Source organism: Perissodus microlepis, chromosome 23 (genome assembly GCF_051167445.1).
Source record: "Perissodus microlepis isolate ML-2025 ecotype Zambia chromosome 23, ASM5116744v1, whole genome shotgun sequence".
Taxonomy (NCBI): Eukaryota; Metazoa; Chordata; class Actinopteri; order Cichliformes; family Cichlidae; genus Perissodus; species Perissodus microlepis.
In genome coordinates this window covers 23,206,488-23,224,240 of record NC_140482.1, presented here as the reverse complement: position 1 = coordinate 23,224,240, position 17,753 = coordinate 23,206,488, and the positions used below count along the sequence as shown (strand labels likewise).

The window sequence follows — 17,753 nt, the reverse complement described above, 5'->3', positions numbered from 1 at the left end:
AAATAAGAAACTCAACTCTATAATTAACTCAGTTCAAATAAACATAACTGAACTTAAATCAACGGAAATTAAGGTCAAACTGCACACAGCTACACTGACCTGAACCTTTCTCTTGAAACACCTGAGTTCTTCTGCTTAAATAGTCCACTTAACCAAACAATTTCTCCTCTGGACTATTCCATTCAGTATGTAGGTAAGATGAGCATGATTATATTCAAACCTCTACTACTCCTCTTTACTGGCAACTGTTAAGGTTCAAATATTGAGGAAGGAGAGTACAAACAACCATTGGTCCAGAACTTGGTCAAACAATTGATTTTAATGAAATACACGCGTGGGAAGACCAGCTCCGTTCGCAGACAGGGCTGATCTCCGACTACTCAAAACATAAACAGATATTTTATACCATCAGGGTTTGAATTTAATGACGCCCCCTCATGCGTCAGATACAATATATGCATACGTCAACTCAAAACCACAATGACTTTTAACACAGTTTGAAAAGAACATTGTCTCCGTCTCCACGCCAGGTGCTTCCTGTCCCTTCTGACTTTCACTTCTCGTCTGGAACACAAGACACACATCCTGCAAGAAACTTCCTCTTTTTGCAGAGACACCAAGAAACTGTTCCTCTTTTGCAGAGACAAACATGACTAACCTCTCACCTATAAATGCGTCTATCTACTGTGTATGTGTGTGTGTGTGTGTATGTGTCGACCTTATATGCTCTCTCATCTCACCCGTTGCACTTCTGACCTTTTACCAGAACAGAGGCTCATCCTTACATGTAATCCTCAGAATAACCTGCACTTAGACTCTGCTTTCGGTTTCAGTTCTGCAAAAGGCACACTCTGCAAACCTGCAATTTCCTGTCAGCCTGTGGCTTTAGTCTTTCTGAAAGACACACACTGTTTAAACATCTGAATGCAATATCAATACTGTAGATTATATTATTAATGCAATGGTAATGATGATGATTATTAACAATAGCAGTAAAATAATTACCCTGCTCTCCACACAACATAAACTCTGTGGTGTAATCAATACATATTACAACAATAAATCTATTTCTTCATAAACCCTCTAAAATCAACTTTATTAAATTATAAGAGTTCTTCCCCTTCTGCACTTAGTCTCTTCCTGTGACCTCAGATGAACCCAGAAGGTATAAAACAGGAAGTAAAACTACATTTCCTCCTTTTGTTTCTGGAAGACAGGTAGGTAAGGTAAGTTCTAAACAATACAAATTAACAGTTGAAATAAAGAACATGTTAACTTAACAGACTTGTAGGAATTGATTTAAACCAAGATGTTATATTATATAATCTGTAAAAGTGCAAAACATAAACAAACCCGGGATAGTAGATGTTTGCCTATTGCAGATTACATGTGAAATATGGTTAAATCAAAACAAGAATGTTAACTAAGAATATAGACAAATGGTCTTCTCACCCACTTTGTCACACTCCTCCCCCCAAGACCGTTACTCCTCTGAGTCACGGGACAGGAAATCAGCAATGACATTCTTATGTCCGGGTCTATACTGGACCTGGAAACGGAAAGGCTGGAGAGATAAATACCATCTTGTTATCCTGGCATTAGTGTCTTTCATATTATGAATCCATTGCAAAGCACGATGATCAGTCTCAAGAACAAACTCTTTCCCAACGAGATAATATCGTAAGGTGTCTAGAGCCCATTTAATCGCCAATGCCTCCTTTTCAATGGTTGAATACCTCATTTCCCTTGGAAAAAGTTTTCGACTGATGTACTGGACAGGCAACTGCTGCCCTTCCTCTCCTTGCAGTGAAACAGCTCCCAGACCCACCTCAGAGGCATCTGTTTGTACTGTGAAGGGAAGGTTAAAATCTGGACACTGCAAAACAGGTTTCTGACACAAACAGTCTTTCAAATCATTAAATGCATTCTCAGCATCTTTCGTCCACCTGATCTTTGTAGGACTAGATTTTCTTGTCATGTCAGTCAATAAAGCTGCTCTTGATGAAAAATTTGGAATTAGTCGACGGTACCAACCTACTAATCCCAAAAATGATCTCAACCTTTTCTTTGTGTTTGGCAAGAGTGCTGCAGCAACTGCATCCACTTTCCCAACCCGAGGGCGAATGCCTCCACCCCCTATTACATAACCCAGGTACTGCACCTCGGGCTTGGCGATGTGACATTTCTTGGCATTTATGACAAGTCCAGCATTCGTGATACGTCGAAACACATCAGCAAGATGTTTCAGATGATCTTCCCATGTACCACTGTAAACAACAATGTCATCAATGTAGGCCGCTGCATATTGTTCTGCACCCTTCAACACTCGATCCACCAACCTTTGGAATGTAACTGGTGCTCCATGCAAACCAAAGGGCATCACTGTGAATCTAAACAGTCCACTTGGCACTCTGAATGTTGTTAAGTCCTTAGATGAGTCTGTCAAGGGAACCTGCCAATAACCTTTACAGAGGTCAAGGGTAGTCAGAAATTTAGCATTTCCCAAACAATCAATTAGTTCATCAACCCTCGGCATTGGATAAGGATCAAAAGCAGACACAGAATTTAACTTAGAAAAGTTTACACAAAATCTAAGCTTAGGATCATCTTTCTTTGGTACAAGCACAACAGGGCTACACCACTCACTGTGCGATGGCTCAATGATTCCTGCAGCCAGCATCTCCTCCAGCTCACTTTTCAACTCAGGCAATAGCTTAGCTGGGATACGGCAAGTGGTATCTCTAATTGGCCGTTGGTCTGGAGAATGCAAAATGATTTTGTGTTCAATGAGGTGTGTACGACCTGGCTTTAGACTGAAGAGTTCCTTGGTCATAAGCGATTGCACCTCCTGACGTCTTTCCAAAGGCAGATGGTATAAGTCTGGAAACACAGTTTTGACAGCTGAAGAATGGAAGTACTGCTCCTGAGGCTCTTCCTCATCCACAACTGTACATGCCCACATGGATGTTGAGTCCTGTGGCTGGTCAGTCCACTCTTTCAAAAGATTGACGTGGAACACTTGATGATTCTTTCGACGAGCTGGCAAATGAAGCTCATATGTGACTGGGCCTGTCTTCTTTGTGATTTCATATGGCCCCTGCCACTTTGCAAAAAGACTGCTCTCAGAAGTTGGCAACAGTAGAAGAACTTTCTGTCCCTCACGGAAGACTCTTCTTCTTGACACTTTATCATATCTTTGTTTATGCCGCTGTTGCGCATGGGCCAGATTGTTATTAGCAAGTTCTTGGAAATGTTCTAGCTTGTCTCTCATTTTGAGGACATGTGAGAGTTCACTAAACCTCTGCTCTGACATCGAACCCTCCCAAGCTTCTTTCAGAACATCCATTGGATCTCTGACAGGATGCCCATAAAGTAGCTGGAATGGTGAAAACCCAGTAGAACTTTGTGGAACCTCTCGGTAGGCAAATAACAAAAATGGGAGCCATTGGTCCCAATCTGACCCTGTTTAATTCACAAATTTCCTGAGCATTGATTTTAAGGTCTTGTTAAATCGCTCCACAAGGCCATCCGTCTGTGGGTGATAGGGACTGGTCTTGACACCCTGGATCCCTAACAAACTGTATACTTCTTTGAGCATCTTGGAAGTGAAATTGGTACCCTGATCTGTGATGATTTCTTTTGGGATACCTACTCTGGAAAACAACTGAATCAGGCAGTTAACAATCTGACGAGCCTTTATTTTCTTCAGGGGGAAGGCTTCAGGATATTTTGTGGCATAGTCACAAACTACAAGTATGTACTTGTGACCTGCTTTACTCTGTTCTAGTGGGCCAACAATGTCCATGGCAATGCGTGAAAAGGGTGTATCAATGATGGGCATACTGATAAGCGGAGCTCTATCTGCTTTCCTGCCTGGAGCTGTTAACTGGCACTGTGGGCAAGCTTTACAGTATTGTACCGTATCACTGAACTGTTGGGGCCAGTAAAATCTGGGAATCATTCTAGAAAATGTTTTAGATTGTCCCAAATGTCCTGCCCAGGGAATCGAATGACTCATTTTTCAAAATGGTAGATCTCAAACTCTGGGATCACCAACTGGTCACCAATCTTGCTACGGCGATGCAACAAATCTCCCTTAACCACAAACACTTCCTGCCTTCCCTCAACTGTAGTTGACTCTGGAACACATTTAGAAAACAATGGTTTTAGTGTTAGATCCTCTTTCTGAAGCCTAGCAACCAGACTAGCACTGGGGAGAGACTCAGTCTTTAAAGGATCTAAAATGTGTTCAGCTATTCTTGTTCCCTTCACCTTTTCATGTCTTCTCTGTCTCTTGCTCTTTTTTGGTTTAGAACGAGTACTAGACTCGTCCAATGGCGCATCCTCACTTGCAAAAGGTAATTCATCCCAGCCCAAAACATTAACCTGTTGCTCCTTAGCTTTTGACCTTGTGACTGCCAACAAACTTTCAACGGTTTCAGTCTGACAGGAATGCTTGGCTATTAGCTCTGTGAGTACAGGGAGATCACGGCCCAACACCACTTGATAAGGCAGAGTTTGCAGCACTCCCACTGAAAGAGTGTAACACTGGCCTTCTACTTCAATTGCAACTTCAGCAACTGGGTATGATACCTTATCACCATGAATACAGCACACATCCACTGTTGCTCCTGAAAAGATCACATCCCTAGGAAGACTGTCTTGTCTAACCAGAGAGCGATTACTTCCTGAATCTAACAGAGCTACACAGGGTTTGTCTTCAACAAATACCCCAATTGATGGTTCACGTTGCTGACATTCAATTTAATTTTTGTGATTCTCACTGACTTTAGTTTGTCTAGCAGAACACATGTCATTTTTACTAACAGACATCTTTGTACACTGAGCTTTAAGATGACCTATTTGACCACACAAATGACATGCTTTATTGGTTTTATTTTTTGTCTCAGATCTGGCAGGATCTGAGTTATACCAGTTCTGTCTTGTGTGCTTAACTTTCAAGTCAGTGCCACCACCTAACTTGTTCAATGGCATGTTGGAATTTGACTTAACTGGTGTGAAGTCTTTTGATGGTCGACGAGCTGCTAAGAAAGCTTCAGCCAGTTCTGCTGCTTCCTTGGAAGTCTTTGGGTTACGTTCCTTAACCCATGTCTGAAGATCAGGATTCAGAACCTTGAGAAACTGTTCCATGATGATGGCGTCTCCGATTTGATCCTTTGTCTTTGTTTCAGGATTCATCCACTTGATGTACAACTCCTTTAGGCGGACCTGCAGCTCCCTTGGTGTTTCCTCTGCTCCAAAGGTACTAGAACGAAACCTCATTCGATAGGTGTCAACACTTATTTCATATTTCTGCAAGACAGCACACTTTACTTTTGCATAGTCCATGGTGTCATCAATATCCATGGCTACATAAGCGGAACGTGCTTTACCAGCTAGCAGTGGTGCTAGGTGAAGAGCCCACTCATCTTGCGGCCACTGGCAAGCATGAGCAATTCTTTCAAAGGTGATTAAATAATGTTCAATGTCCTCACCTTCATTGTAAGGTTGCATTTTTGGCCCCTTCCAGCCTGAATGTCTCACCAGTGTTGAAAGCTGTGCCTCACTGCGTTGATGTACCGGCTCCAAGTCAAGCCTATTTGATTCTTGTGTGCTGGCAGATGGTTCTGGAGTAGGTGCTCTCGAAGAAGCCGATGTAGATGCTTGTACTTCAAGTAACTGATGCTCTAGATTGCCATGCTGCACCTGCTGTTGAAGCTGGGCAAACTGATGCCGGATTTGCCTCCATCTGTCCTCCTGGCGCTTGTGCTCTTGCTCCAGTTTAGAATCGCGTTCAGCCTGCTGTTGCATCAGAGTTTGCAAAAGTTTGGACAATTCAGCCACATTCTCTTGTCCAGCAATATGGCCACTTGTTGCCCCTTGTTGGTCGCTGCCATCTTGTAAATCATCTGCTTCACATTCTGGAACAAGCCCCCTCTTTGCTCGGGTAGACATCTTCTCCACTCCTTAATTGGCCTGGAAACCCACTGCTGCTGCCACCAAATATACACACAAAGAGGACTACAAGGGAACAGGCCACAGGTGGGAACACAGCTGACACTAAACTGAATGACGATGCAGGGGAAGCAAAACTGAACAGAATACACATGAGATGGAAGATTAACAAAGCAGGAAGTACAAACACCGAGAGCATGACTAAGACACGTGGGCTTGACACTGGGACTAGGGAGAAAACAGACAGTCATGGGTTTGTGACTGGGAAGGCTGAAAGACACAGAGACTATACTGCGGAAAACTGAGCTGAAGAAAAACTAATATAGAACTAGGACATAAACCATGACAAACACAAAAACTAGTTCAAAGATGTCTTAGAGGAGAAGAGAAAATAATTCCAAAATAAAGCCAACATGTGCTGCACAGTGAAGCTGGAATAAAGAAGAAACAGAGTGAAACACTGAAGCAGCTCTGATGAGCTGAATAATCACTAATCAAACACACACAATGATTTAAATGTTTTAAATAAAGAACAGACTGGGCCTGGCTAAGAGCGCCCTCTGCTGCATTTTCACTTAAAGTGCTGCATTTTTGTCGTCTTAATCCGGGCTGAACATCAGAGAGAAAAATTAATGAAAACTTAGCTAGCTAGATGTAACTAAAAAATTGCATTTTCCAAATTTATTTATGACATGTATGATAGTTTTCATGCTACTGGCGTAAATGTGGGTCTTTCTAAAAGAACTGGTCTTGCTGTCACTTCAGAGGTAAAAAGGCTGAAGTTCACCGGCTGATTATCATCAAAGAAGAAATAAAAGTTTAGAATTGTATTTATTGTATTCTGAAAAAGCATGGTGTACATATTAAAAAAATATTTTCTGAAATCCTGATTTTGATATTTAAGAAAAGGTGAATAAAAAGAATAAAATATTAACATGTTTCCTCAAACGTGTGTACAGTATATGCTTTAATGTCTGTGCCTTTGAACACTGAAAGCAAAAGAAAAGGAGAGTTTCTATTTTGTTATGTTGTAATAATTTTTTCAACTTGAAAACAGTTTAACAAAAACTCAACTGACTCGACTCAGCTTACTGGATTAATCTGCAGCTTCTAACTGTATATCATGATCATGATCAGCAGCTGCAGTTTTCTCAGTTATGTTTTTTATGACTTCTTTTCTGTGTCAGCTGAAAGGTTGAGATGACTCTGTATATGGTCCAATTTCCACATGGTAAACTATCAGACTGACTGATTGACAGGACAGATGATCAGAGGTTTAATTTTTTTACCACAACTGTTCTCATCATCATTATCAACATTAACTTTGGGACAGAACAATGGGTAGAGTTTCTCAGTGAAGGACCAGCCAGTAAAGGAGTAGATCACATCTACATCATCTACATCATAAAAGGAGACCAGACCCTCCTCATAATCCACAAACACCCCCACCTTCTCAGAACCACGCTGAAGAGAGAGTGGGACTGTAGGATCTTCAAGAGCTCCACAAATGTTTTCATATGTTCCTACTGTCCAGAGACCATTCGCAGGACTCGGTGTGATGACTTCCTTCCTGTTGACTGACTCTCTGACCACTCCTAAAACCCAGTCAGGCTTTTCTTTAACCTGAACCTCAAAGTAAAATCTGCCTGAAGAGAAACTCTGCTTTCCTAAAACAAGACGCTCCACAGAAAATCTCTCTGGGTTGTCTGGATGATCATTCTCCTCTTCACCACAGTGTACTTGTTTTCCATCATCAGACAGGATGAGATAAGGATGTGCTGTATCAGGATCAAGAGTCACATCCACTGCATACTGCTGGACCCTCTTCAGTTCAGCCTCAAACAGCTTCTTCATGTCTTTACTGAGTGTCTCCTTCAACTGATCCACAGCTCTCACCACAGTCCCCTCATATGATGGTGGATGGATACTGACCTCTGTCCAGTCTTTGGTGGTTGGAGCAGCTTTCAGGGATGAGAAGCTTTGGAGGAGTTGGAGGTGATCTTTAGAGCGTGAGAGCTGCTCCACCTCAGAGCTTCTCTTCATCAGCTCAGAGATTTCCTGTTCCAGATCTGTGATGAAACCTTCAGCCTGTTTCTCTGTTGTTTCCTGTTTATCTTCAATCTCCTTTATGAACTTTTTCAAACATCTCCTGAGAGTCTTCCTCAGAGCAGTGAAGACCTGAACACCTTCTGCTTTCTCTCTGTCTGCAGCATCTTTACTCTTCTTCACTGACTCTTTGAAATTCCAAATCTTCATTCGTCTCTTCTGGATCATCTGTTGAATTTCAGTCTCAGTCTTCCCCAGTTCTGCCTTCTTTCCTTCATATTCTTCTCCCAGAGGAACAAACTCATGAGTCTTGTGGTCTATGACAGAGCAGAGCATGCAGACACATGTCTGATCAGTCTTACAGAACAGCTCCAGAGGTTGATCATGTTTCACACATATCCTACTTTCCAGGTTCTCCTCAGGATCGATCAGCTGATGTCTTTTCAGCCGTGAAGCTGTCAGGTGAGGCTCCAGGTGAGTCTGACAGTAGGAGGCCAGACACACCAGGCAGGACTTCAGGGCCTTCAGTTTGGTTCCAGTGCAGATGTCACAGGGAACTTCTCCTGGTTTGGCAGCTTGTTGCTCTGAACTGCTGCTGCTGACTTTCTGTCTGAATTGAGAAACCATGTCAGAGACGAATGTGTTGCTGTGCAGCTCAGGTCTGGTCTGAAACACCTTTTTACACACAGGACACTGACACCTGTCACAGATATCCCAGTGTTGACTGATGCAGTTTTTGCAGAAGTTGTGTCCACATGGTGTGGAGACTGGATCAGTGAAGACATCCAGACAGATGGAGCACAGAAACTGATCTTCAGATAGAAGACAGCTGGCAGCAGACATGTCTGCACTCTGAGTGAGAAAGAAGAGAAAATGATTTTATTTTAAATTCAGTATTAATTCTGTTTTGAGTGGACCTATTCTGCTTTTCCTTCTTTCCTGTCACAAGTTCTCGTTCTTTCCACTTGTGTATGTTTATGCTAAACATGACCAAAGGTTCAAATACTAATAATTAAGTGAATAAAGTGGTCAGTGTATTTGAAAGTAATTCCTTTGAGCCCAACATTCAAACTTCAGACTGCTCTAAACACTCAGTATCACACAGTTGTTGTTTTTTTAGTCTTACATCTGTTTGATAAAAAGACCAGCCATAGGTGTCAGATAATATCAAGGTTGAAGCTAGAAATTTAAGGGGTGATGTTGGATTGTGGTGGGGTGTGGTCTGCGGTGCCGTGCAGGGAGGGCGGACGCACCTGCACGCCATCCTTAATCACGCCCGCCTAGTTAAAAACACGGGGACTCAGGGGGGTTGTGGTGGTGTGATGCAAATGTTAAATAAAGATGGCTCAAAACATGGATCTGTGGTCCCGTCGTGCCTTAATTCCACCACATGGATGTTGTCAGTGCAAATGCCTGAAAACTGGATGTCAGTTTGAGGAGAAAGAAGAATTCTGGATTCATTCTTGGATGAAGTGGCAGAGAGTGTCCCCAGTGGGGGAGAGTGGTGATTGGATCAAACTTTAATTGGCATGAAGGAAACAGAGGTGATGAGGTGGTGTTGGGTAGGTATGGTATTAATGACCTAAAAAAGAAGAAGGACAGATGTTGGCAGATTTTGTGAAAAGGATGGAAATAGTTGTGGTTAACACATATAAGAAGAGGGAGGAACAAAGGGTAACATGCAAGAGTGGAGGAAGGTGCACACATGTGGACAACATCTTATGCAATATGAAAGACACAGGAGATTGCAAGGTGGCATTAGTGGAGAATGTAGATCGGTAGCACTGGATAGTAGGCTTTAGGATGACTTTATGAAGACAGTCTATGACTCAGGGCTTCCTAGTCATTAGTCAGCAAAGTACAACCTACTGGTCTTGCAACTCTAAAATATCCTATCTGGTTGAGCTGCAAAAGAACAAGATGTTCAGTGGGCTAAGCCAGATCCTAGAAACGATTGACCCAACAATCTCTATGTGGCTTCAAAGGTCCACCCTCAAGTAATACTTTGGACAGATACTGCCTAAATTGCATATCATGCTGGGGAAAAAAACGTACTATCACCATCTGTTTTGGTGGTCATCCCTAGTAAAGAAAGTATAATAATATGTTACTGCCTGCTATGTTTTTGCCCAAAATAGGTCCTCCAGCTTAACTCCTACGGGATTGCTCAGACCTCTTCCAACACCCGGTCAGCCTTGGTCACATACCGCCCCGGATTTTATCACTGGTCTAACTCCTTCCTCAGGTAACTCTATTATTGGCAAATTCTACAAAGCTGTCCATTTTGTTGCTGTTCTGAGGCTCCCCTCAGCTTTAGAAACTGCCGCTTCATTACTGCTCACGTCTTCTAGCTGTGTGGAATCCCCTTGAACATTGTCTTTGATCATGGACTTTAATTCCAACTGTCTAGAATGAGTTCTGTGCAGCACTAAGAGCTCAGGTTAGTCTCTCTTCTGGTTTCTATTCCCAGACCAACAGGTAAGGGGATAAAGCTAACCAAGAGGTATAAGCTGCCCTTCGGTGTCTTACCTCTTTCAACCAGTCCACTTAAGCTCCAAACTGTCTTGTATCATAAATACATACTTCATAACTTCCACTGCTACTGGTCTCTCCCCATTGAAGTCTTTACTGGGTTACCAACCATTTCAAGTATCTGCTGTCAAAGATGAGATGTCTGTTTTCTTGCTACAGCATATTACATCTTACGGATGACACAACACAGAAGAGCTACCTTGTCAGGCCATGACTCCACAGTCTAGTCACACCTACAGGCCAGTGGACACTCTTTCAAAGATGAGGATGTACACATCCTGGACAGGGAGGAACGCTGGTTTGAGCGCGGAGTCAAGGAGGCCATTTATGTAAAAAGGGAAAGACCATCTCTGAATCGAGGAGGGGGCCTAAGGGTCCATCTTTCACCATCTTACAATGCTGTGATTGCAGCCATTCCCCAAATCTCTCTGAATGGTACTCATGGCCATTGATCAGTGGGCTTTGATTAATGAGCTTTGATCAGTGGTTGTTGATCAATGGTCATGAGAATTTGCATATTGATGATCAAGGAACTGACCTCCCAGCCCATTGTTCCTTCAGTGGGCTGGTTTCAGTCATTATGCAAACATAGTGTTTATAAGATTGGGGAAACCTGCAGTCAGCTGAGACTGAAGAAGTCACTTGAGTGACGAAATGTTTCTCCCACTGAAAATGCTACGTCCTGATGAACAGAATCAACTTTTGGGAAAATGAGAAAACCTTTACAACCTTTATGGTTTGCAGGTAGTTTTTCTTTTAAGAGGTAAAAGAAATATAAAACAGTAAGTATTCAATAAAAAAGTAGTCAGATTGAAATCCAGACTACGAAGATTCACCTCCAAACTCCTGAGAAATGACAAAACTGTTTCTATAGTGGGTCTCTGGCTATATGACCCAATATCTATTCAAAACAATGTGAATGAACAAAGTGCTGTGAAAGTGAGTGTCATGAGTTCACTTACCAACGTTTGTAAAGACTCTGCTGTTGTTGAAGAAAACCTGATAGCCCTAGATGACCCTGAGATTAGAGATTTAGTTATAAACTTGTTTGTCTCTGCAGGAGGATCCACATTTGGACTTTCAAACAATTCAATCCTGATCATCTGTACTCACCAGTGTTGGGGAGAAGCTGTGCTGTAATGATATGAAAGGATCAGTGAGCTCAGTTTAATGTTCCTTTGAAAAGAAACCGATTCTGCTCAAGTGAATTTCTATTGTTACACATGCTTTTAGTTTCAGCTTTTATCATTATCTAACTTTGATCATTGGAATGTCATCCATCTAGAGTTTTGTGGCACATCTTACCACACCTTTGCTGCTGGTTGGTTTCCTCTGTTGGACAGAAGCCCTGCTCTGTTGTAGCAAAAGGCTCACCGAGCTCAGTTTCGTGTTCTTTTAAAGAAAAACTGGTTTTGCTTAGGTGTATCTCTCAATTTCATTTCTGGATTTTGACACTGAATTTCTCATCTTTCAAATGTTGCTCCGCCTCATTTGATGAGAGATACACTGGTGAAATTTTACCAGTAAACATTTAAATGTTGTCTGAGTCAACTGAATTTTGACCTCTCCCTGCAGTGACTGCAGGTACTTTTGGACCTTCAGTTGTGGTCACAGGTTTGCTTCCGTGCATCATGGGCATGAATCATTAATTTTTGTCTTTTAACTGCTTTTCAACTGTTTTTTTACAGGGTAGAATGATTGTACAGCATACATCTTTATTGACTTTAAAAAACAAGAATTCGGTGCACAATTTTACATTATCTCTAATCCACACATGGTCACATTTACATTCAGGCTCAAATATAGGCATGCACCCACACTACTATTTGGTTAAATATCCCTTGGCAAGTTTCATTTCCTGTCATGGTCGGACGGTCCTCACTGTTTTTGTTATTGTGTTTTCCTCTCCTTTTTCTTCCTCTCTGTCCTATGGTGTGTTGTTTACAGAAGTTTGCAGTTCAGGAAGATAGGCGCCGGGTGCATCTGACTGATTTGGCGTCCAGCTGCTTCTTATCATCCGCCATCTTGAGCAATGCTACTTAACGGTGTGGTCAGGTGACAGTCAGTGCTGGAGTATTGCATTAAGCTTGGTAGTAGCTGCAGGGTCGTGAAGGAAGTGTGTGCTTGCAAGAATCGTTACTTACCGTTTGCTTTCACTAGGAACAGGCAAGGAGTGGATTTCTTGGGAGGTGCACTGGATTACTTCTGGAAAAGGACAGAGATGCACTACCATTGGGGAACTGGGAGGAGATCAGAGTGGGATGTTTGCACATTGAACTGTTAAATAAACTCTTTCACTGTAAATAGACACACTCACTGTGACATTTCCACCAGCAAGCTTCTGGAATAATTCTGGCTAGACAGAATCTGCTTGTCAGAATTTGTTCATTTAAATGTTTCCGTTTCCTGATGTGGACTTTTAGACATAACCCACACATTTTCAGTAGTTAAACAATGTAAAGTAAATTAAAAAACACATTTTGTCAGAAAGCTGTTTCTCTACAGTTCAGCTGTGTACTTCTTACAACATCAGTGCATCACACTTCAGTCCCAGTCTGTAATCTTTGCCTTTATCATCTGTTATCAACTGGTACATGACTTCTGTAGTGCCAGGATCAATCCAGTGTTGCAGGAGTTCTCACGACAGGAATACAGCAACATCCACATGCAGTGAGGAGTTTTTCCGGGGGTTTTTTGTTTTGTTTTGTTTTTTTAATCCTGTCCACGTGCAGTTTTGAAAAAATGTCTCTGTCCACATATAAATGCAAAAATGCAGTGAGGATTGTTATGTTGCCCTAAAAGGTCCAGGGGATGTGGGAGAGTAAAAGGTGTCAAGGCTGAAAAAATGAGTCAAATTAAAGGTTTATTAATGTTTCTATTACTAATTAAACTAAAAGATGGTGAAACCACTATCACATTTTAAATAAGGAAAACAACACCCAGGACTTGGTCACTAAACTGAAAAGATAAAAGAAAAGTTTGTCATCAAAACACACTCCTCTCCAAAGCGCAGGAGCAAACAGTCACACCACATACACAAAGATCACTAGCTACAAAAGCAACAAAGCTCTCTGGCACTATGTGCACTAGTATTTTAAATTTCATCAGCACCAAATGATTTATTTCTTAAATTATAATGATTTCTCTGCAGTAGATTCCTGATTGAACCATTTCTGGTTTCCTGCCACACGCAGAGTGTCTTCCTTGTCTGCCCACATCCATAGTGTACTCTCTGTCACCATCAGCTGCAAAGCCAACAAACTGTGCATATCTTCATAGACTCATTCATAAAGCAGACAGCAGCCTCAGTGCTGACTGCAGTTCAAAATGAAAGAAGCTGCAAGTGTTTGACACACAGCAGGAATATTTCAGGAAATCATTAGGAGTCATTTCTACGATGCTCTGAATCTCTTTTATTTAGCTAACAAAAGCTTTTACTCTGAAACAGCTGAAATGAAACCGGATCCGGACAAATCCACAACACTTACATCTCTGCTGTCACAGATCACAACAGCTGAAAGTGAAAGTTTCTGTTTGTTTTTTGTTTGCACTGTAAATAAGTTCTGTCTATGAATTTTTACTGTTATTTTTCTGTCCAACTGATATAAAACAAAAACAACAAACAAAAACATAATCAGCAGAAATAAACTGCAGCAATAAGCAGATTAAGATTTTTTAAATATTTTTAAATCCTGCATTGATGTAAAAAAATATTTTAACAAATTGCACCATGTTTGTAGACTATAAAGAGGAGATCAACATTTAAAACAGTGTGATTATGATCATCTGTACTTTTCAGTGTTGAACAGAAGTGCTGCTGTGTTGTTGAGAAAGGTTTGATGGGCTCAGTTTGAGGTTCGTTTGAAAGAGAGAAAAACATGTTTTGCAGCTTTCACTTTCATTTCTAAACTCCCAATGCTTTATTCAAAGTAAATATGAAATCATGAACTTAAAACTGTCATGGCTATGTGCAGGGAGGAAGGACCCAAAATGCTGGACTCACTGAGGCAAAGTTGAACTCAAAATAAACAGCTTTATTGTGGGTTGCAGACTGAACAGAAGGCTAACTATACTGAGGGAAAAGTAAGCTAACACGCAGGCAAAACAGGCAACGGAACACACAGCGAAATCAGAGGGTGAGTGGACGTTAACGACGCAACAGAGAACAAAGGAAACACAGGGCTTATATACACAGGGGAGTAATCAGGGAATTCAAGAAACTGATTCCGCTCAAGTGAATTTCTATTGTTACACATGCTTTTAGTTTCATCCTTCAGTATCATCCAACTTTCATCAATGGAATGTCATCCATCTAGAGTTTTGTGTCACATCTTACTACACCTTTGCTGCCTGGTTGGATTCCTTGATTTTTGCTCAGGTCTATCTCTCACTTTCATTTCTGAACTCTGACGCTTAATTTCTCATTCTTCAGGTGTTGCTCCACCTCTGTCCGCAGATAAGAGCCAGTGTTAAATGTGATCTGAGTCAACTGAATTTTGACCTCTCCCTGCAGTGGCTTCAGGTACTTTTGGACCTTCAGTTGTGGTAACAGGTGTGCTTCCATGCATCATGGGGATGAATCTCTCTTTAATTTTAGTATTTCAACTGGTTTTCAACTGTTTTTTTTTTCAGGGTATAATGATTGTAAAAAATGTAAAAAGTAAATTACAAACACATTTTGTCAGAAAAGGGTTTCTCTACAATTCAGCTTCGCACTTCTTACAACATCAGTGCATTACACTTCAGTCAGATTTCTGTAATACACATAATTAACAGTTCACTTTATCAAGCCATAGATGGCCATAGTCTGTTATCTTCACCTTCTTCATCCATTATTAATTGGTACATGACCTTCGTAGTGGCAGCATCAGTCTGGTGTTGCAGCACTTGTTCATGCCAGAAATACAGCAACTTCCACACGCAGTGAGGATTGTTCCATTTCCTAAAAGGTCCAGGAAGCTGCCATCACCTAAAACCAGGAGTTAGTCACTATACTGAAAAGATTAAAAAAAAAAGGTTAGTCACCGAAACACACTCCTCTCCACAGAGCGGGAGCAAACAGCCACACCACACGCACATAGATCACTAGCTACAAAGACAGCAAGGCTCTCTGGTACTAGGTATTCTTAATTGCTGATTAGAGTCAGCAAATGTGTACAACAAATGTGGCACATAAGGCAGAAGAGATGACAGGAAATGACCACACAAGACCAATTTCACAAGAGGCCCTGCTAGGGCCGTAACAGACCCTCCCATAAATACAAAAAAGTGGTCAGTCACATAGGGTCCTACACAGTGCAATAAGCAAACCAATTAATTAAACCTGCTTCATCATATCACAACCAAATTTTGAATATACTACATACCACACCTTATATTAACAATTAGGCATAGCCTGTGGAATCTGCCAACACGTTCTCAATGGGTCCAAAACATTGAATGAGGTTGCCCAATTTCCTCAAAATAGAGTCTGCCAAGAGTTCTTTGAGCCAACACATATGGAGAACCCTTGGGGCTGCTAACAGACCTTACTGAAACACTTTGTGAGGTTGGGGTATACACAATCTGTCACATTGCAGGTCATTCGGAGGGACCCAGAAGATGGTCAACAGGTGGCAGCTCAGAGTTAGTCGACCTCTGACATTGATCACATGACACCATTGAGCAATTATGGTCCATTATGTGGCAGAAGAAAGTTTTACTTTGGGTCTTGAACCCACAACCGTATCAGCCTTCACAACTGGCACACTCGAAGCACTCCAAAGTATATTATGGTGAGAAGGGATGTCACATTCTACAGCATTTATATTGTCAGTTAACAAAAATTCATCTGCCAGCATGGCAGCCTGATGTAAAGCTGGAAACCCTTTGTACACTTACATAAAAAGCAATACACTCAGGCACAGTTCTTGAATTCCTCCACAAGCATTAGCTCATATGACAAAGCCAAATCATTAGCCATGCTTCCTTCTCTGAAGCAAAGTCAGGGTAAGATTGGTCCCGTGTCCTTTTCAAACCTTGAAAATGCTGCATATAGACTTCAAGTACAAGTTTATAGGCTTTCAGGACAGCACTTTTAAGATTTTCATAAACTAAACAGCCCTTCACAGACAGAGCAGAACAAGCTTCCTGAGCCTAACCTGTCAACTTACACAGCAACATTACACACCATATGTCTTGATGCCACTGCAGTGCAGGATTACTCTGAAAATAAGAAAGGAAAAACAAAAAAGAGCCGAAACAAAACCTTAAGAAGCTCTGCTGGACACTCACCTAACATAACTGGGATGATATATTTTCCAAAATGTAACACCATCAGCCACCTACAAGCAAAATTATCAAAAACAAAATACTGCCAAATCCAAACTTCCTTTCCAGAGATCACGGACGAGCCCCCACTTATGTTACAACCCACTAAACAGCAAAGATGTTACCTGGCACAGGGTTTAACACAAAGTGGAAAAGAATAACTATTAAACACTGCATAGTTAACATTAGTAGAACATAAGTTTTTATTTTGTCTTGGTGGCGCTGTCACTTGGTATTCGCTCGCTCTGCGGTAGAGTATCACTTCCTGTTCCTGCTCAAACAGTGGTGTTTTTGAGTAGCTTGTCTGCTTAGCAATTTAATTAAAAACTTTTAGATACATTCTTTTTTCATAGTATAATCTTCACGTGCTTCACACACTTTCTGTGTGCTCACTACCTAATTTATAGCCAAAGTATTCACTCACTGTGTCTGTACTGTTTCGCAAGCTTAGCTCGTAGCCGACTCGCTAGCACCATGGCTACTTCACCTGTCCCTCCTGCACTTTCCTGCTCATTGTGTCAGATGTTTAGTTACACCTCTGCTTCCTTTAGCAGTAATGATACTTGTAACAAATGTAGCATATTTGCAGCTCTGGAGGCTAGGATTACTGAATTGGAGATTCGGCTTCGCACCTTTCATTCACCTGTAGCTACCCAGGCCCCTGTAGCTGGTGCAGCCTAAGATAGCGTAGGCCCCGCTAGCTGTTCCCCGGCAGACCCCAAGCAGCTGGGGAAAGAGGGCGGCTGGGTGACGGTGAGGAAGAAGCATAGTCCTAAACAGAAGCCCCAGGTACACCACCAACCTGTTCATGTGTCTAACCGTTTTTCCCCACTCGGCGACACACCTGCCGGGGGTCAAACTCTGGTAATTGGTGATTCTGTTCTGAGACATGTGAAGCTAGAGACACCGGC

The 17,753-nt window shown here is 41.7% G+C and overlaps 1 protein-coding gene across 1 annotated transcript; it reads right to left on the bottom strand.

Moving 5' to 3' along the window:
* Nucleotides 1–7,100: 7,100 nt before the first annotated feature.
* Nucleotides 7,101–8,858, bottom strand: LOC146361474 (E3 ubiquitin-protein ligase TRIM39-like). Its single transcript, XM_084922540.1, has one exon. It carries the CDS (start codon nt 8,842–8,844, stop codon nt 7,195–7,197), a length of 1,650 nt encoding a protein of 549 aa, XP_084778666.1. The 5' UTR covers nt 8,845–8,858; the 3' UTR covers nt 7,101–7,194.
* Nucleotides 8,859–17,753: the final 8,895 nt, after the last annotated feature.